This window comes from Hemiscyllium ocellatum, chromosome 25, assembly GCF_020745735.1.
Source record: "Hemiscyllium ocellatum isolate sHemOce1 chromosome 25, sHemOce1.pat.X.cur, whole genome shotgun sequence".
In the NCBI taxonomy this organism is placed as follows: Eukaryota; Metazoa; Chordata; class Chondrichthyes; order Orectolobiformes; family Hemiscylliidae; genus Hemiscyllium; species Hemiscyllium ocellatum.
The window spans coordinates 7,513,351-7,535,396 of NC_083425.1; the positions used below are offsets into that span (position 1 = coordinate 7,513,351).

Below are 22,046 nucleotides of genomic sequence, written 5' to 3' on the forward strand. Positions count from 1 at the left end.
ACCAAACACCTTCTTCACTATCTTATCTAACTGTGACTCCACTTTCAAGGAGCTATGAACCTGCATTCCAAAATCTCTTTGTTCAGCAACACTCCCTAAGACCTTACCATTAAGTGTATAAGTCCTGCTAAGATTTGCTTTCGCAAAATGCAGCACCTCGCATTTATCTGAATTAAACTCCATCTGCCACTTCGCAGCCCATTGGCCCATCTGGTCCAGATCCTGTTGTAATCTGAGGTAACCCTCTTCACTGTCCACTATACCTCCAATTTTGGTGTCATCTGCAAACTTACTAACTATACCTCTTATGCTTGCATCCAAATCATTTATGTAAATGACTAAAAGTAGAGGGCCCAGCACCGATCCTTGTGGCACTCCACTGGTCACAGGCCTCCAGTCTGAAAAACAACTCTCCACCACCACCCTGTGTCTTCTAACTTTGAGCCAGTTCTGTATCCAAATGGCTAGTTCTCCCTGTATTCCATGAGATCTAACCCTGCTAATCAGTCTCCCATGGGGAACCTTGTCAAATGCCTTACTGAAGTCCATATAGATCACATCTACCACTCTGTCCTCATCAATCTTCTTTGTTACTTCTTCAAAAAACTCAATCAAGTTTGTGAGACATGATTTCCAAAGCACAAAGCTATGTTGACTATCCTGAATCAGTCCTTGCCTTTCCAAATACATGTACATCGTGTCCCTCAGGATTCCATCCAACAACTTACCCACCACCAAGGTCAGGTTCACCAGTCTATACTTCCCTGTCTTGTCTTTACCGCCCTTCCTAAACAGTGGCACCACGTTTGCCAACCTCCAGTCTTCCGGAACCTCACCTGTGACTATCAATGATACAAATATCTCAGCAAGAGGCCCAGCAATCACTTCTCTAGCTTCCCACAGAGTTCTCTGGTACACCTGATCAGGTCCTGGGGATTTATCCACTTTTAACCGTTTCAAGGCATCCAGCACGTCCTCCTCTGTAATCTGGACATTTTGCAAGATGTCGCCATCTATTTCCCTACAGTCTATATCTTCCATATCCTTTTCCACAGTAAATACTGATGCAAAATATTCATTTAGTATCTCCTCCATTTTCTATGGCTCCACACAAAGGCTGCCTTGCTGATCTTTGAGGGGCCCTATTCTCTCCCAAGTTACCCTTTTGTCCTTAATATATTTGTAAAAACCCTTTGGATTCTCCTTAATTCTATTTACCAAAGCTATCTCATGTCCCCATTTTGCCCTCCTGATTTCCTTCTTAAGTATACTCCTACTTTCTTTATATTCTTCTAAGGATTCGCTCGATCTATCCTGTCTATACCTGACATATGCTTCCTTCTTTTTCTTAACCAAACCCTCAATTTATTTAGTCATCCAGCATTCCCTATACCTACCAGCCTTCCCTTTCACCCTGACAGGAATATACTTTCTCTGGGCTCTCGCTATCTCATTTCTGAAGGCTTCCCATTTTCCAGCCGTCCCTTTACCTGTGAACATCTGCCTCCAATCAGCTATCGAAAGTTCTTGCCTAATACCGTCAAAAGTGGCCTTTCCAATTTAGAACTTCAACCTTTAGGTCTGGTCTATCCTTTTCCAACACTATTTTAAAACGAATAGAATTTCACTGTTTGTTAATTTTCCCAGATGCAGCGATACACAAATTCAAATAGCAAAGGCAGTAACTGTGCAGGTTCTCTCTCTCTCCTGCACTGTCCTCACCATGTGCTTCCTTTGTTTGCTCTTCTCCTTTTTAAACTGTTGTTGTTTTGACTTTTAGCTCTGTCTATCACTCACTGTTTGTGCTGTTTGGCATGCCAGTAGTCCTGTTTGGTGTCTTCACCAAATTGACACCTCATTTTCAGATATGCCTAGTGCTGCTCCTGGTATGCCCTCCTGCACTCTCCATTGAACCGGGTCTAGTCCCCTGGCTTCATGATACTGATTGACTGGCAGGCTGGGGCATGAGATTGCAAATTACGGTGGAGTTCAAAATAACACCATCAGAGCCATCACCAAGAACTGCTGTCAGAGAAAAAAATGGGAACTGATGTTAAGATCTGAAATGATTGCGCTCAGAGTTGAGAGTTGGAGTTAAAATTAAAAGTTTAGCTGCATTGCTAAGAATTTGTTCATCCACTTACGCACACACTTGATTGTGGGTCTTTCCCAAACTCCGCTCTTTGGACAAATCAATTTATTGAAACCATGCCTTATGTACCCAGACCGGCAGGAATATGCTGCCTCTTCTCCAGATTCGTACACCTTTTTCCCATTCACGATATTTGCATTGTTGACCTCTGGTGGTCTGCCACATGCTAAAGAGAGGGGGAGAAATCCACTATGAATTGTATTTCAATGTATTTTTATTCTTTTCAATGTATTTTCTCATATCCTTTCATGATCCCCATCGCAACATTTCATATCATTTCCAAATGAGAGAAGTAAAAATGGAATTAATAAAGAATGATCCTTCACATCACACGCATTCATGGAACAACCCTGGTGAATAACATGGACTCCACTTCACACATTTAATCCACAGAGCTCAGCAATAGCTACTAAGAAAAATCTAATCTTATGAAGAATGTTGAACAACATTAATTTTCAATCAATTAGCATTCACTTAAACTTACCAAAACAGTCAAATCTCCTCCATCCAACTGTGATGTAGAACGGTGTCAAGGTCTGAAAGGGTTAATGCTGAGGAGTGCCTTATGAATTACCTCAGTGTGACAATGTCATATTAACTTTGTGGTAGAAAGGCTTAGGATCTTAAAGGAGTAAGACCTACGTTCTGCGATTTCCTCATTGTCTAACAACAATGTCTATCACATCAGTGTAACTTGTACTTAGTGACTATCATACAATAAACTGTATCTTGTTTAATACAACAGCCTCTTTTCATTACACTACCAAATGGTTTTCCTCTACACAATGGGCCAAATATATTCTGGATAATGTCTTCTCTGAAAGAGAAACAGGGTATAGAGAGCTGAAATAACTTCATGAGCAGTCGCAGGGGTTGTCATACAATAAATGGCCTTCGTCCATTGCCCAGTCCACAAAGACAGTGAATTAGGCATCAGCCTGACCTTCTGCATACTAATGCCCAACACCACCAATAACACAAACCAACCCGAACAATATCACTCCCACCCCAACCCCATCACACACCAACTCTCTATTTATCACACTTTCTACTTAAAAATCCAAGTAAGGGACATCTCACTTTCTACTCAGCCATTTCATTCACATCAGGAACTGGGTCATCATCTTCAGTTGAACCCATGGCCCTAATACTAACCAGTTAATTGGCTGCTGCCTACAGAATACCACCCCAGGGTTCTGCCACCAGCTACGGTGGACTCAGTTCCTGCTGTCAGTCCCAGCCAAGGAACTTCAGCTTTTACCAAAACATTCATCCCTTGATGTTGCAGGTTCAATCCCCCTGTGACCAAACTCATGCCTTACTACACTCTTTCTATAAACATTCAAACCTGGCATTGCTTCACTCAGCATCATGATCAGCTTCAAAGTTTATCCAAAGATGAGTCTTGCAATGATTCAACATCCGGGACCACACTGCGGTATCAGCCAGAGTTAGGTGTTGTTCTGAAGAGTCATTGGAGCTGAAACATTGATTCTGCCTTCTCTCCATAGATCTGCCAGAGTTGCTGATTTTCTCTAGCAATTTCTGTCTTTGTTTTGCTCTTAGGCCTTGGAGGAGGGTTATATTCACAACCTTCAAATGCAAAAGTGAAAATGCTGCCAGTTGAACTCTGGTAATACAAACTCTTAGCCTACAGCAGCTATGCTTACTCTCTTATTCCATACCATTTGCAGTCCAACAAGTGGTAGGAATAAAAGTTAACCTGCATCCTCAATCTGCTTTTCAGACACCAGCATCTGTTAAATCCTCTGGTTTTTGATTTCAACTGTTATCCTTCTCCCCTCCATGGAAAGTTGCTGCATAAGGAATTGCAAGTGTCTGCCCATCCTGATAAGTCTGAGTACTCTACACCAGACAACCTACTGATGGTTCACCTCAGATGGGATCATCAGGACACCCCTGAGCTTACAGTTATACCAATAAAGTAGAGCTGCAATCTCTGAATATCCAGATATTTGGACTGGAATTCTCACTAAAGCCAGTTGATCTTTCGGATGACAGTGAAATTGCAGGAAAGTGGGTTGTGAGGAGGATCAGATCAGCCACAATTCTATTGGATGGCAGAGTAGGCTTGAGGGGCCGAACAGCCTACTCCTGTTCCTTTTTCTTATGGTCTTGTTTTCAGCAGGTTTCCAGTAAGAGCTCATTTGTGCTGTGAATCTGAAGTGGGGAGAAGGAGTTAACCATGTCATTCTTGGTTGAGAAGAACCCTTTTCATCCAGAGTGTTATGGGTCTTCCAGATTCTCTACCCAAGTGATTTCATTGTTGAATATATTCAAGACCATGTTTAGTAGGTTTTAAGATGCTCAGGGAACTGCGGAGTGTGGGATAGAACAGGAAAGTGGAGATGATGCAATGATTGAGCCATGATCGTTTTGAATGGTAGAGCAGATTCAAGGAACTGAATGGCCTACTCTGGGCCCTAATTCTGCTGTTCATGAAAACAAGACAAATCATTCAAAACCTACAAGCTGCTCTACTCAGATTTTTAAATAAAATCAGAAGAAAATGGAGGAGACCATGTTTGTCATTGATTTCTTTTCCTTTTGTCTGGCTTTGTTTTCTTTGCATCTGTTTTAAACCATTCTCTATCTCTGTGTTGCTACCTCCCTCTCACTCCAGCTCTCCTTATTGCAGTCAGGTTTCAACAGCCCAGGAGGTTTCTGAAGAAGTCAATAGGCAGCATCCTGCAACTGCAAAACTCTTTCCCATTCCAACCATCTACGTCCTGCTGGGATTGCTGTTGAGTGTCATTTGTATTTTCAAGTCCTTTCATTGCAAAAATAAATTTGCAAACAGCAGAAAATGTGCTAACTTTGACCTTTTTGTTTGATTTTAACATTTACCAATAAATGTCATTTGGACGCAGTGACCTTTCAAGGAGTTCTTCTACATTTCAGATTATGTTTGTGATCAGTGAAGCAAAATGAGAGGGCTGTTCAACAGTGCAGTGTATTGTTATGCAGTTCTAGAACCAAACTTCCCAACCAGCAAGATCACCACTTAAACTTGTTAAAAAAGGATAGTTTCAAAAGGATATTCACATAAGAACATAAACAATAGGAGTAGAAGCAGGCCACTTGACCCTTGAGCAATAAGATAATAATTGGTCCACTTTTTCTACACTTCACTGCACTATCACCAAATTCTCTTGGTATTCAATAATAAATTCAAGAACTGGAAATCTTCATCTGTCTGCAGTAAAAAAATTCCAACATGAAAAATCTTCTCATTTTAGTCTTAGATGGCTACCTTTTTGTCCTGAGACCATGACTGCTAGATACAGAACCCTCCATTTGCAGGAATATCCTCCCAGCACCAAACTCGTTCAAACATTTTATGTAGTTCAATGAGATCAGTCTCTTACAGCTGCAGCTCACTTGGTAACACACTCTCATCTGAATCATAAGCCTCTTGGTAAGAGTCCCAATCCAAGGCTCAAGCACAAAAGTCAAGGCCAACACTCCAGTACACCACTAAAGAAGTATTGCACTGTCTGTGGTGTGATCTTTCAGACGGAACATTAAACCAAGGTTTTATCTGCCAGGTTAGATGAATGTTTAAGAACCCATGGCAGTTATTTGAATCAGAGTGGAAGAATTCTCTGTTGTTCTAGCCTACATTTAGCATCACTAAAACAGATCATCCCATCTTTGTCATATTGTTATTTGTGGATGATTGCGGTCATGTATTAGCTGTTACATTTCCTACATTATAATAGTGATGACACATCAAAAGTATTTTACTAAAGCACTTAAAGACATTAAGTAGTCATTAAAAGTACTATTTAATGCATTTTTTTCTTACATTCTTCTAAAGTTTAGGGCGTATAATTCTAGTCCACTCAATTTCTCTCGATGGAACAATGCTGTCATTCCTTGAGTCTTGAGGGCCTTAGTTGTATGTTTTCTGAGCCAAGTATACATTTCATTAGTTACAATAAAATATTACAGTACATAATATAATTTAATATACTGCAACAGAACAGCCAGAAACTACATAGATATATCTGATTCTGAATCATATGTGCAAAGGACTACTCCTGGTCTACCTACATAATAAATTGGCATGGTGGCTCAATGGTTAGCACTGCTGCCTCACAGTGCCAAGGACAGAGGTTCAATTCCAGTCTTGGACAACTGTCTGTGTGGAGTTTGCATCTTGTCCTCACCTCTGTGTGGGCTTCCTCTGAGTGCTCTGGTTTCATCCTACTGTCAAAAGGTTTTTTTAGATTACTTACAGTGTGGAAACAGGCCCTTCAGCCCAACAAATCCACACTGACTCGCCGAAGCACAACCCAGCCAGACCCATTCCCCTACAGTTACCCCCTCACCTAACACTATGGGCAATTTAGCATGGCCAATTCACCTAACCTGCACATTTTTAGACTGTGCAGGTTAGGTGGATTAGCCAGCAGAAATGCAGGATTACAGGAATAGGGTAGCAGTGTGGACCTGGTTGGGATTCTCTTTGGATGATTGGTGTGGACTCAGTGGGCTAAATAGCCTGCTTCCACACTATAGGGATTCAACGATTGTTCTTCCCAGTGTGCAAGTACAGCATAACATAATTCCTTAGATAGTTTGAAGATTTGTTCTCCTTATGAAGTCTCAGATGGTCAGAGCATATCTCCTCAGGTCAGTAGGAAGAATATGTATTGGCTTGGGGGAAGTGCAGTGTAGATTTACTAGAATGGTGTGTGGACTACAAAAGTTAAATTACAGAAAGACATTACACAAACTGAGGTTTTGTTCCCTTGAATTTACAAGGTTAAAAGTTTTCACAATATTTACAGGAACACGAAGATTAAATAGCAATAAATTGCTTCTGCTGATTAGGGAGTCTGGGCTCGGGGACAAAGTCCACTGGTTAAGGCCAGACCTTTCAGGAATCAAGTTAAAAAATACTTCCACATGCATACAGTGGGAGAAGTTTGGAACTCTGTTCTGCAGGCAATAGATCATGCTATATCAATGGTTAATTTTAAAACTAAAGGTATTAAGAGATATGTGACAAAGTTGGTATCTAGAATTGAGACAGAGATCAGCTATAATCTCATTGTGTGACAGAACACACTGCAGGAGCTAAACAGCTTCCTCTTGATCATATTTTCAAAGTGAATCTTATGCAGGTTGAAGTTATAAAACAGAAGGAATATATTCTTCACAAGTCAATAAAAAACATAATGCATTGGCATAAGAACATAAGAAATCGAAGCAGGATTAAGCCAAATGGCCCCTCAAGCCTGCTCCACCATTGAATAAGATCATGGCTGACCTTTTTCTTGGACTCAGCTCCACTTACTGTCCACTCACCATAAAGCTTAATTCCATCTTTGCCTTAAAAATAATCAATGAGGTAACCACAACAACTTCACTGGGCGGGGAATTGAAGAAGTTCCTCTTCAGCTCAGTCCTAAATCTGTTTCCCCTTATTTTGAGACTATGCCCCGCCTAGTTCTGGTTTAACTCACCAGCGGAAACAACCTCTCTGCTTCTATCTTATCTGTTCCTTTCATCACGTTATATGTTTCTATAAGGTCCACCCTCATTCTTCTAAATTCTAATGAATATAGTCCCAGTCTACTCAACCTCTCTTCATAAGCCAACTCTCTCAACTCGGAATCAACCTAGTCAACCTCTCCTGTGCCAGTACATCCTTTCTCAAGTGAGGATGCCAAAGCTGCACACAGTTCTGCAGGTGCAGCCTCACCAGTATCCTATACAACTGCAGCATAACCACTCTGTTTTTAAGCTCCACTTAACAATACCTAATTATTTGCATTTACAAACACTGGCGAATTAGCTGGTCTGAATAGCCAGCCCGTGAGCCTTGCAAACCTACAAGGTGACAATTGCCACCCTGAGCATGTACTTGGATTAGCTCTTCCCAGACAAAGTGACAGTAGGAGGCACGGTGGCACAGCGGTTAGCACTGCTGCCTCACAGCGCCAGGGACCTGGGTTCAATTCCCGCCTCAGGCGACTGACTGTGTGGAGTTTGCACGTTCTCCCCGTGTCTGCATGGGTTTCCTCCGGGTGCTCCGGTTTCCTCCCACAGTCCAAAGATGTGCGGGTCAGTTGAATTGGCCATGCTAAATTGCCCGTAGTGTTAGGTAAGGGGTATATGTAGGGGTATGGGTGGGTTGTCGCTTCGGCGGGTCGGTGTGGACTTGTTGGGCCGAAGGGCCTGTTTCCACACTGTAAGTAATCTAGGAGCCTGAGTAACCTGGATCACAGGAATCCCACACTTTATCTCTAACTAGTCAGTATTGTGCAAATATTCCTGTCAGAATACAACATAGCTATGATGCAGTCTGTATGCCTGCAGCCTGGTATTCACCATCTAAACTTGAACACAGTGGATCAATTTGGTGATATGTCCATTCTACTCCTGGGGTCAAACCCAGTATGGACTCAACATCTCCTGGAGAGAATTGGGAAGAGAGATTAATGCAAAAAAAGGAAAGTTCATTAAAAATTTGTATATTTGACTGACTTACCTGTTGAAACGTATTTGCAAAAATATAGTTGAGAAACTAAAACAAGGAGGAAATATTTGGTAATCATTTTCCAGGATTCTTATAGGCTGAGTTGCTGAGAACACAATGTGAGATGTTGCTGCAGCTAAAGGGATCACTAGACTCTGAAAGTCTGATGTGACCAAAGAGGGGTTATATACATTACAAACATCTGATCAAATCAATAGAGAAATAGGGTGACTGACCATGGAAGTGTGAAAAAAATCATTCCCTCCTCCTCTCAATAACATTGTGAAATATTTCTGTATTTCTCAATCAGCACAAAGTAAAGAGATAGTTGAATTGGGGTTTTGAGTTGACTGATAATATAGACAGAATGTACAAATTCTTTTGGACATTGACCGAAGTTGGACTCTCTTTAAATTGTCTTCCTTTATTTTTATTTTATTTTAAGGTAATGTGAATGACATCAATGTATGGTGACAGTATAGACTTTTCACTGTATTTTATATTGAATACATGTGACAATAAATAAATCAATAATTGAGTTGAATGGCCTGGGTAGTTAAAGATAGAAAACTGCTGGAAACCTGAAAAAGAACACAATGCTGGGAATGGCTGAACAAACTCTAAGACAAACCAAATCCATTTAAACCTGTGGGTAGGACCCTGACGTTCCTCTGTTGCTGTTAGTTCATGACCAGTTCATTTCCAATACACTGTGCTGTGATTAGCTTTCCTATTTGATTAAGCCTGACTCAGCATTTGGGGAGGCACGGTGGCACAGTGGTTAGCACTGCTGCCTCACAGCACCAGGCACCTGGGTTCAATTCCCGCCTCAGGCGACTGACTGTGTGGAGTTTGCACGTTCTCCCCGTGTCTGCGTGGGTTTCCTCCGGGTGCTCCGGTTTCCTCCCACAGTCACAAAGATGTGCGGGTCAGGTGAATTGGCCGTGCTAAATTGCCCGTAGTGTTAGGTAAGGGGTATATGTAGGGGTATGGGTGGGTTGCGCTTCGGCGGGTCGGTGTGGACTTGTTGGGCCAAAGGGCCTGTTTCCACACTGTAAGTAATCTAATCTAATCTAAAGGTATTTTGATTATGACTTGAGCAATAACAGGTAGAAATGTTTGTCATGGATTATGGTGGTTAACTTGGTGCTCTATTGTAAATTGCGAGGATTTTTGAAGAGTAGAAAGAGTGGAATTAGTTGAGGTAATGCATAAAACCAACTGGCTCGTTTGTTCAGAGTTAAGGCACAGAGAGCTGAATGGTGTTATGTGCTGCAAATTGCTAGGAATTTATGGAATGATATATAGCACCTATGTTCCTGGACTGGTCATTCAGAAACATAGACTCAAATCCCACCGAGCAGCTGGGCTAATACATAAATACATGAATTTAAATAAAAACAAGCAGCAGTTGTGATGACTAGGAAGGGGGTTGTTGTAAAGTCTGGTCTGCTTTGCAATATATTTTATGAGAAGGAAATCTGCCATCCTTGCCGGGTCCAGCCATATGTAATCTGAGATCCACAGAATCATGGTTGAACATAACTGCCCTCTACAATAGCCTAGCAAGCCATTCAGTTCAAGGACATTCAGGGACAGGCAATAAATACTGGCTTTGCCACTGATACTCAAATCCTGCAAAAGAAAAATAAGAAAAGTCAAACCCTGATGTGGATTTGCCATTCTAATCTGTTGCTGACTGTGTTACTGACTCATTGTGACCTGGTGATCTACCACCAGGCAATGGAAGGGACCGAGTGATCCTGGATCGTTGCCATTGCGTGTTCTTGACTCCTGGCAGTGCCACCCACAGCTGTAAGGTCAGAGGGGAGGTGCCAAAGTGCAATCCAAAACAAGTCCTCAACAGCGATCCATGCTGAAGATTTCATATGATATCAATGGCCGATACAGCTGATGAAGACAACAGCAGGGGAGTTTCCCCAGTTGTTGAGATTTCCTTGCCACTGAAACTGGATCTGCCTTCTGTCAAGGACAGCATGCCCGCTGATGTGCAACAGCATTCCCATATTCCCACTTCCTGGAAACACCTGCCAAATGTGTGGTCAGAGATGTGGCTCTAGGATTGGCCTCATCAGCCATTCACACATTAGTGACTGATTGTCGATGATGGTAATGATGATGTGGCAGGGTTCAACTGGGTGGAGTCATGATCATTTATTCACCTTTACTTTTAATTCACTCATGGGCCATGGGCATCATTGGCTGGCCAGCATTTATTACCCATGCATAGTTGCCTTTTAGAAGGTGATGATGAGCTGCCTTCTTGAACCACTGCATCAATTTACTGTGGGTTGACCCACAATGCCCTTAGGGAGGGGATTCCAGGATTTTGACCCAGGATTGTGAAACAATGGCAACATATTTCTAAGTCAGGATGGTAAGTGGCTTGGAGGGGAACTTGCAAGTGGTGGTGTTTTCATGTATCTGTTGCCCTTGTTCTTCTAGATGTAAATGCTCATGGGTTTGGAAGGTGCTGTTTAAGGGTCTTTGAATTTCTGCATGTGCATATTGTACACAGAATGCGCGGCTGTTACTGTGGGTCAGTGCTGAATGGCTCTAGTGGAACGCAAACTGGGTGTCATTGAGCATTTACTGTTTGATAGTACAACTAATGACATTCTCCATCACCTTACTGATGATCAAGAGTAGACTGATGGGCTGGGTAATTGGCTAGATTGGATTTGTCCTGCTTTTTTAAAATTCTTCAAGGGTAACCACTGTGCCACCGTCTTGTGGGCGGCACGGTGGCACAGTGGTTAGCACTGCTGTCTCACAGCGCCTGAGACCCGGGTTCAATTCCTGACTCAGGCGACTGACTGTGTGGAGTTTGCACGTTCTCCCCGTGTCTGCGTGGGTTTCCTCCGGGTGCTCCGGTTTCCTCCCACAGTCCAAAGATGTGCGGGTCAGGTGAATTGGCCATGGGAAATTGCCCGTAGTGTTAGGTAAGGGGTAAATGTAGGGGTATGGGTGGGTTGCGCTTCAGCGGGTCTGTTTAGATTAGATTATTTACAGTGTGGAAACAGGCCCTTCGGCCCAACAAGTCCACACCGACCCGGTGTAAGTAACCTAAGTATGGAATGGAGGTCAAAACAAGGGCTAAGAGCTGAACACTGTTTGTTGGCAAAATTTCTGAACACTGACTGATTTTTAACAGGGCACAACATTAACGCAATGTTTATTTACTCAGAGCAAATACTTTATCACAGACACATGATTTACAGTTTCAACTTCAGCCACTCTACATTGGCAACAATCTCAAGGTAAAGAATGGTTATTTATGAAAAATCTTTTAAGTCTTTACTGCTGCTACTGAATGTCAGTGGTGAATGGTGTGGATGTTTGTGCATGTGGTGCCAAGCAAGTGGGCTGCTTTCTCCTGGTTGGTAAATCCTTGTTTTGTGTGTTTCAAAAGAAGTGAAATGTCATTGCAGAATTCTCGGTTAGGGAAAGTGGGAGATGGGAATCCAGCCAGGAGAACAATGGAGACAGTAGTGGAGTCTCCATTGATTCTTCAGTTTATTCTAACTGTTCTGGAATGAAAGACAATGCATGAGATCATATCTTTTATTTTAACAGTTTGGGATGTCAGCACTTTGAGTAATATAGTAAATAATTGATACTAATTGTCATCCATTGACCTTGCCTTTGGAACCTGTCCTGAATGTCATCATTTCCTGACCATAGGTATTTCACAACAGATATGGAGAAAGATATTTTCACAAATGAGTAATCTCGGGATCAGGAAATTGTGAAAACAGGGAAAGTGGAATTAAATGTCGTGTCACTGGTGAAAAGTGGAATTGGGGGAAACATATCAAAAGGTTCATGGCATGTTGTGGTTCTTGATAGTATTTAAATGAAGGGAAGAGTGGTATACTCTTATTATTGTAGGTGCAATATGATGCTATCAAAGGGAATGAATATTGCATGATTAAATATTTCAAAACAGCAGCTTAAGAATGGTTAACAGGACAAGAGTACATCTGGAAGTTCAAGACTCTATGGAAATCAATGGTTCCATTCCAACTAAGAAAGTGGATATCACATTAGTGCAGTCAAAGTTGATTAAAGGGCATGATAGCACCAGATGAATAATGAGAGATACCAGATTATTGCAATAAAACCAAGTGATTCTTTTATGGCCTTGAAAGAGGAGAATTTTCTACTTTTTGGCCAGGATAATTCCTGTGCTACCATGTTATTGATTTAAGTTTTCAGAGGTCATCCAGCAAGCCATGGTGCATATTTTCCCCATTTGTTCTCTCTCTCTTTGTACTTTGCTGTACATCTGCTATATCCTCATTTACCTTTGTCCTTCTGTGAACATGTTGTTTTCTCTCAGCAACTGTATTCTCTCTGTACCCGGAATGAGGTATATCCATATAGTGGTGTAGAGGTCTAGAGCACAGAAAAAGGCCCTTCAGCCCATCAAGTCTGATATACTGTATTCCGTCTGTACATATATCATGGTATAAATGTGTCTTGTATTCTATCTGTACCTGAACCATAATGTGTCTGTTCATGTGAAGTATTCTTTCATTCCTTTGTTCGGTAGTTCCTGTGTTGCATCTGTTTTATTTCCTGTCATGTTAATCACCATTAACCTTGGGCAGGAAGCCATTCTAACCAAGATAAACTGACAACCTGACTGAAGATCACATTTAATAAGTAAACTGAGATTATATTTCAGCAGGACAAGAACAAAAAGTAATCAACTCTGGAACAAACAACCTGAGGAAATCTCTATGAACACTGAACCACAGCTAAAATATAGAACTATAGAACATCAGAGGCATTGAAATGACAAGTCAAATTCACAGTGAGTTGGAATAGTGGAGGTAGCACAGATGTGTCCTTAAATAATAAATTCTGAGGGAATCAAACCAACCCAGAATTCTCATGGTTAAGATATGTGACAGCAGTAAGATATGCTTCCTGCTCATCTTTCCCTGGTATTTACCTGGACACTATCTCGACCATGGCAAGTTACAGATTAAGTCCTCGGCAACCTGGAAGGTTAAACTTTACAATCCATACTCCCCTCAGCCTGCACAGTACAGAGGCTGTGCAAAGATTATCCACTTCTGAGTATTGAAAGATGCACATTTAAAATTATGTGGTCACAAGTAACTCAAGAAAACAAAAACTGACATTTGAATAGAGATTAGGAGTGAGCTGTAAGTCAGCTTCACAATGGAAGCACACTGTGATAGGTTACCTGTGTGAATAGGGCAGCAACATGAGATAAAAACCAGATAGCTCCTTCAACCTGTTTCTACCTGTAAGAGCCAAAGTGCAATGTCACAGAAAACAGGCAGGTAATTGGGTATTTTTACTGTGTCTCTTGACCAAAGGAAATGTTATTAATGAAGAACAGTACAGCTAAGAAACTCACTTTTAAAATATTTACCACACAAATTAATTATTTATATGGAATAGAGGTGGCTGGGCAGGTGATGTGGTGCAGCTGTGGTATGTGGGATCTCGTGGTTGCTAGCTCAATCGATAGTGACTCCATCTGCAGCAAGTGCAGGCAGCTCAAGGAACATCAGATCAGAGATTATGAGCTGGAATCCAAGTTTCAGACACTACAGCACGTCATGGAGGGGGCAAGAGTTACCTGTGTTGCCTTTCAGGAAGCAGACATACCCCTTAGATAAATTACATCAAATTAATTCCATGGTCAGAGACAAGGCAGGAAATGGGATCCAGAATTTAACATTGGAAGAGCCCCAGTCAGTGGCCTTCTCTAATAGGGTGAGGTTCTCAGCCTTGATGTGGATAAGGACGCACACAGCAGGAATTTGAGTGAATTGATCAAAGCACCAAAGGACAGAGCGCAATTCAAATGTAGAGGAGAGGAAACAGAAAGGCAGCAGTATTAGGGGATCGTACAGTTCGGTGAATAGATACTGCTCGCTAAGCAAAGACAAAGACAGAGTCCTACAGGCTGTGTTAAGGACATTTTCCAGACTGGAGAGAAATTTGGAGTCTGAAGAAAAATCCAGTTGTAGTAGTCCGCAAAGGTTCTGCTGAGCAACTCAAGGCTAAATTTAAAAAAAACAGAACAAAGTTATAATCTCAGGATTACTACCTAAACCCTCCCACTTGCACATTGGTTTAGGGTAAATAGGGTGAGGGAGGTAAATGCATGATTCAATGAGTGTAGGGGGAATGGATTCTGATTCATGGGGCACTGGCACCAGTATAAGGTAGAGAGAGCTGTTCTGTTGGGATGGACATCATTTGATTTTTGCTGGGACCGCTGTCCTGCTCAATCTTCTGACTAGTATTGTACATAGGGTTTTCAGCTCATTCGTGGAGGGGAAGGTTCAGTTGAAGGAAAGTTCCAAAAAAGTTCGAGAAAAACAGAACAAGGTGTAGGGTAGTGAAGAGGTGAACAATAATAAAGTGCGTAGGAAGGGGCAGGGAATATAAACAGGATAGTGCAGAACAAGAGTGAATGAATGGTAAAAGTCAAAGCTTAAGGCTTTTTATCTGAATGCATGCAGTATTTGTAAGATAGACGAGTTGACACCATAAATAGAAACAAATTAATTTGACTTGACAGCTAATTCAGAAACATGGTTGTAGAGTCATACAAAATGGCAACAGACAATTTGGTACAATCAGTCCATGCCAACCATAATCCCAAACTAAACTAGTCCCATTTGCCTGCATTCAGCCCATATCCCTCTAAACCTCCCTATTCATGTACTCATCTTAATGTCTTTTAAATATTATTAACTGCAGCCACATCTACCACTTCCTCTCGAAGTTCATTCCACACACAAACCACTGTAAAAAAAATTGCCTCATGTCTAAATTTTAAAAATTGCTCTCCTCATCTTAAAAACACACCCCCAGTCTTGAAATCCCCCACCCTAGGGAAAAGACACCTGATTTATCTATACGCCATCATGATTTTCTAAAACTCGAAGGTCACCTCTCGACCTCCTATGCTTTCATGAAAAAGGTCCCAGCCTTTCCAGTCTATTTATATACCTCAGACTCTCTATTCCCAGCAACATTCTGATAAAACTCTTCTGAACCATCTCCAACTTATTAATAACTTTTCTATAAACAGGAAGACAAGAACTGGACCCAGTACTCCAGAACAGGCTTCACCAATATCTTGTCCAACCTCAGCTTAATGTCCCAACGCCTATATTCAAAGGTCTGAGCAATGAAGGCAAGTGTGCTAAATGCCTCCTTATTCACAATATGTGATATCAACTTCAAAGAATTATGTACCTAAACCCCTAGGTCTGTTTGACAACACTAACCAAGGCTCTACTTTTAATTGTACAAATCTTGCCTTTGCATTTTGGTAAAAGAAACAATACCTCACACTTTTTATCAAACTCCATCTGCACAACTGGTATCACTGCACAGAAGCCAGTTCCTGTCACCAAATCACCCTTTATTTATGAGTACACAGTGCAATAGCCAGCACAGTCAGCTCAGAGGCTGTCCTCAACTAAGACTCTAATCTCCTGTTTATGTATTTCTTTCCTGCTGAATCCCCCATTTTTTAACAGCGGCAGTGCTTATATTTTCCCCAGAATCCATATTGTGTGTGTGCGAGTGTAGGACACAGTGAAAGACAACAGGTGTACAAATCCTTTTTATCTTTCTTTTACACACTGACTGTAGCACCAGTCAGCACAGAGTCAGTGCCCTAAAACGAGGAGACTCTAAATCTCCTGCTTATATATTTTTTCCTCCTCTTTTTACCCCCATACTACAGCCTAACAGCAGTCGTGCTTATATTTTCCCCAGCACCCATGTTGTGTACAAATCTTTATTCATTTTCCACCACCAGGAAGAAGGGAAACACCCAAGTGGCCAGTGACAAGCAGTGCCCTTCACATCAAAGGGACAATGCTGCATGTCTCCTGGTTATTTTTTTCTAAATCTCCTGGTTATATTTTCTATTTATTTTTACTGAGGAGATTCTAAATCCCCATGTTAATCCCATGGTTACAGATTTTTTTCTTTTTCAGCTAGCGCAGTCAGTCCCATAAACAAATAAAGACTCTAAATCTCCTGGTTAATTTTTTTTCTTGTTTTTCTTCTTTCGTTACCCCACACTACCTGCGGCAGTGGTTATATTTTCCCCCAGCCTTCATGTTGTGTATGTACAGCTGTGAGATACAGTGAGAGACACAAGGTGTACAAATCTCTATTCAGTTTCCACCACCAGGAAGAAAGGAAACACCCGAGTGGCCAGTGACAAGCAGTGCCCTTCACATCAAAGGGCAATGCTGTGTGATCAATCAGAGAAGGGGAGGGCAGGGGTTAAATCAAGTTAGAGTTGGAGGGGGAAATATTACACTCCACTCCTTGCGGCGCCCACCTCTCCCAGAAAATCACGAGGGTGTTGGTGGACACCACGTGCTCCTTCTCCAGGGACACCCAGGCTCTGACATAATCACGGAAGAGGGGCAGGCACTCAGCCCTAACGACCCCCTCCACGGCCCGCTGCCTGGACCTGTTTATGACCAGTTTGGCCAGGCCCAGGAGCAGACCCACGAGGAGGTCCTCAGACCTGCCCTCCCCTCTCCCTATCAGGTGCCCGAAGATCAGGACTGAATTGCAACCAAAAGCAGAGGAGGAGGTTTTTGAGGAAATCAAAAAGGGAGTGCAAACGCCCACACCCAATATACACATTGTCTATTGACTCCACAGCACCACAGAACAAGCAGTTGGGCTAGGAGTCCGTGAACCACCGCAATCTGCGGTTGCAGGGGACCGCTGCGTGCAGCACCCTCCACCCCAGATCCCCAAGAGAAAGGGGGAGGACTCCCGTGTAGAGAGCCCTCCACTGGGGATCCCCACCGCCCGGTGGCAAATGGGCACGCCAGGGCGGTGGATGAGGGAGAAGAGGTGGACGGTGTGCAGCAGCAGTCTGTACAGGGCCCGCCTGTGGTACTTCCCTAAAAGGGGCAAAACTAAAATTCCGGAGGTGGCTCAGGTTGTGGGGCACAGGCTCCCGCGGGAAGTACGGGACCTTGGGGCCAATGTGAAATTCCATCTGGGCAGGGATGAGCACGGACGGGATCCCACCGCACACCTGAGCATCCTCCAACTGGTGCACTACGTCGGGTCCGAGCACCACCATTTTAAGGCGTCGGATGGCGGTGGCCACGTACCGGACGTCTACCGCTGCCCTGCTTGCTATGTCCTGCGGCAGCGTCCAGCCCAGGCCCCCGGCAGCCAGCATGTCCCCGACCTTGGTCACTCTCGCCGCCACGGCCCTCCCCTCTGACAGCCACTCGAACCCGCGAGTATGGAGGTGCAGATTCCTGAGCAACGGCTCCCTAACGACAGCCGCTACTCCTGCTGGAGGGTAGGCGCGGCGCGATTCGACCATGTTCCAGACAGTGATCAGGTCCTGGTAAAAGACAGGCAGCGTCTTGAGGACAATCTCCAAATCGTCACCATCGACGAACAGGAGCTGCGTGTCATGGTTGAGGTTATGTACCTGGCAGAAAAAATATGTCACCAGGGCGCACCACCTAGGAGGAGGCTCGATGTAAAGGTATCGCTGCAAGGTCTGAAGGCGGAAGGTCGCGACCTGGGTGTGAACGTGTGAACCAGCGACTGAACGCCCTCCTCAATAGGGAGACTCAGAACCTGCGCAGCAACTCAGTGAGTCTTTTTGTCCCAGAAGAAGTGAACCAGCATTCTCTGGATGTCAGCGACTAAACCAGGAGGAGTCACCAAAGGGACCAGCCAATACCACAGAATGGCGGCCACCAGCTCGGCTCCTGTAAGACAGCACTGTGAGCAGTCCTGTCCAGTTGCCTGGCGAGCTGAGACTTTGGCCTCCAGCTCAGGCCAGTTGGCCGGCCAGGATTCCTCAGCCGGGCTGTAGAGGAGATGGGTGGGACTCCAGCTGAACCCCCGCAATTCCTCCAGCAGAAAGTCCACCCACCACGGACTGACCAGTCGTCTGAAACATTTGGCCCAGTTGATCCTGGCAGAAGACTCTGCCGAGTACACGGCCTGGCACTTGTGCATCCTCCCCGGGTCAGCTGGGTCGGTGAAAGTGAGGAGCACATAGTCAGCATAAGCCGGGAGAACCATCCCCATGGCCGCGCCACAAAGAACCAGCCCCGACAACCTCCTCCAAAAGAAACACAGGAAAGGCTCCAAGCACAGGGTATACAGCTGGCCGGACAGGCGGCAGCCTTGACGTACTCCTCTCCCGAAGCGAAGGGGCGCCGTCAGGGACCCGTTAACTTTAACCAGACACTCTGCGGTGGCGTACAAAAGTCGGATCCGGGCGACGAACTGCGTCCCAAACCGAAACGCCGCAGAGTCCCGAGCAGATATTCGTGACCGACCCTGTCGAACGCCTTCTCCTGATCGCGAGACAGGAAGGCGCTCGGCAGACCAGCCCGTCGACAGAAATGGATCAGGCCCAGGGCCAGGTGGACGTAAGGACTTGTCATGTATCCTCTGGCCTGGGATCAGGTAGGACTGGTCCGGGTGAATCATGTAGGCCAGCACAGAAGCCAGGCGAGAAGACGACACCCTGGCAAAGATTTTGTAGAACGTGCTGAGGAGGGAGACCGGATGCCAGTTCTTTAAGGAATGCAGGTCCCCCTTCTTTGGCAGCAGGACGATGACCGCCCTGCACCAAGAAAGGGGCAGCTCCCCGGCATTTAGACACTCCCCCAGGACCTGTGTGGAGTCACTCCCCAGGGTGTCCAGGAATGCCCCAAAGAACTCCACAGTCAGCTGGCCAAGGCACTGGACAACTCCTCTAAGTGACAGGATTATCGAGCCTTTCGGCATCCTCCAGGCTGAGCTGCGACAGGTCCTCCCACGAACTCTGCGAGCATCCTCGCTGGACAGATCCCGGGAGAACAGAGCCATACAGTAGGATCGGACGTGTGCCCTGATACCCTCTGGATCCGAGACGAGGGACCCGTCGTCGGCCAGCAGCACAAGGAACTACAAAACGAGTCCCGGAACTGCTCGTCCTCCAGCAGCAGGTTGTTAAAGTGCCAGTACGCGGAGCCCAGCCTGGCGCCGAACGGAAGGAGTTCCGCCCACACCAGGTGATGGTCAGTGCATGACACCTGCCGCGTGGAGGCCATCAGAGGCGTACACCCCCAAAACGTAAGGCGGTTGATTCTGGACACTCCGACCCCAGGCCTCACGAAGGTGAAGGCGATGGAGTCGGGATGGAGATTCCGCCAGACGTCCACCAGGTCGAAGGACTTGACCAAGTCCCCCAACCTCCTCCCCGACGCCGAACCCGTGCGGGCACCGCCGTGGTCCCTGTCCTTGAGGATGCAGTTAAAATCTCCCCTGAGGATGACACATTAGCTCTTGCTGACGGAGGCAAGATGAGCAGACACTTCTCTGTAGAAGCACATTTGCCTTGGCCCGGCCAAGGGAGCGTAGATGTTCACCAAGTGAAGCACCGCGCCCCCCAGCCGAACTGACAGATGAAGCAAACGGCCTGGCACTGGCTCCCTGACCCCCAAGATCTCTGGCTGAAAATGCGGGGCCAACAAGATAGCCACCCCGCCAGATCTGCGGGTGAGGTGACTCATGTAGACCCCCCCCCTTGCCACTCCAGGAGCCAGGTGGCTTCGTCTCCCGGGGTAGTGTGGGTTTCTTGCAGGAGGCACACCGCATACCTCCCGTCCCGAAGGACCGAGAGGGTCTGAAATCTGCACTGTGACTCCCTGCTGCCGTTGGTGTTGAGGCTGGCTATAGTTGTCTTCATGTCAGCAGTATTGTGCAACTACCACCAATACAATTAAAACATTTACTGGGAGGACAAGAGAGGGGCACAAAAGTCCCTCACCCTCACCAGGAGTGCACCCAAGAAGTTCCTGATGTGCTTTCGTTCATCAGTGTCGAGCCCAAGTGCTTGGTGTACAGCGTGGGCCGACCAGTACACACGCTCAAAGGAGCTCCAGTGATCGAGTGCCAGTTGGGCTCTCTGCTGGCAACTCCAAGTTTCCTTGATAAATTCCTGGAGTTCCTCGAGGGGGATAAAGGGGGAGGTTGGTGGGGGGCACCTGGTACTCAAAACCTTCACTGGAGACGGACTCTGCGTCGTCCCGAGTGCGAACCCTCCTCCGGGAAGTTGCCCTCAGTCCAAGCCCCTCTCCCCTACCGAAGGAGTGGAGGCTGGCCTGGCACCGCCAACTGGCCTCAAAGCCCCGGCAACCCCACCCCCAGGTTCACCGGCGGTAACATCCTCAGTGCACCCCTTCCCGGAATACCCCGAGGACAGGTCCTTGGCTTGGGGCCCTGCTCCTCTCCTGACACCGGGATGCCCGGCTCCTTGGGGAAAAGGTTCCTCCCCCAGGGCCAAGGTGCTGTTAGGTAGTGAGGGGGGGAGGGGGGGCAGGGGCCCCACTTCCTGCCCAGGACCCAGAGAGACAACAGCAGCAGCAGAGTCCCCCAGGTCAGAGCCGGCTTCTGGCTGAGTGGAGCAGGGCTCGGGAAGCTCAAGGCCAGGTGTTGTGGGGTGGGCCTCAGATGCAGCTTCCCCAGGCGTATTCACCGTGGGGCAGGCTTCAGTCACAGGGTCAGGGGGCATAGACTCCCTGGGAATCAATGGGTCCGGGGGCTACAGATATTCCAGTGGGGGGAGGGTCGACGGGGCAAGGCACAGGCTCAGGATCGGGGGTTGGGAGTCAGGGTTTCCACGCTGGGGCAATACTGGCATGGCCACTGAGGCATTTGTGCCAGAGTGAGAGTCCAATCCCGAGGAGGGGGTGCATTTCCATTCATGGGGATGGGCCTTGTGTGGTCAGTCTCCTCTGCATCTCCTGTCCAGCCGGACACTCACCTCTCCACCAGTAGCCCTTGGCTTAGCCCCTGGTATTGTGCTGGGGGAGGGGGTATGGGTGCGGCAGCACACCCTTGGCTGCTGGTTTTGGCTGGGCAGCCTTCTGGGTGGTGTAGTTCCTCACAGCACAGGTAAAGTAAACCAAAAGAACAAATATCTTCCCTGAACAAGGGGGAAAGAAAAAAAACACTCTTTCTCCAAAACACAGGAACCAACAATAGGAGGAACACACAGAATTGTCTCAGTTTAGGGGACTGATTCTGGGCTGGCTGGGCCACAGTCAAAATCTCCTGGTGATATTTTTTATTTTATTAAACAATACAGTTTACAAAATAGTTAACATTTAAACAGCTGTAGACAAAGAAACAGCAATTTTACAAGGGAGAGGAGTGGCAAAGCCGGGCCTCAAATCCCAATGTTCAACCAGTTTTCAGGGAAATAAGGACAACCTCAAATTCCAGTTACAATTATCACAAAACAGTAACAATGATAAGTTCATATAAGACAGTCCAATTACATTTTAAAAAGTGCATACA

At 45.3% G+C, this 22,046-nt stretch overlaps 1 protein-coding gene across 1 annotated transcript in view; it reads right to left on the reverse strand.

Moving 5' to 3' along the window:
• The window catches only part of LOC132827941 (beta-2-glycoprotein 1-like), a 48,857-nt gene extending 30,075 nt beyond the window's left edge, over positions 1-18,782 (reverse strand). Inside the window, exon 1 of the mRNA XM_060844787.1 lies at positions 18,636-18,782. Within this exon, the coding sequence (XP_060700770.1) occupies positions 18,636-18,782 (147 nt within the window). The remainder of the gene's footprint in view (positions 1-18,635) is intronic.
• Between the last annotated feature and the right edge of the window lie 3,264 nt (positions 18,783-22,046).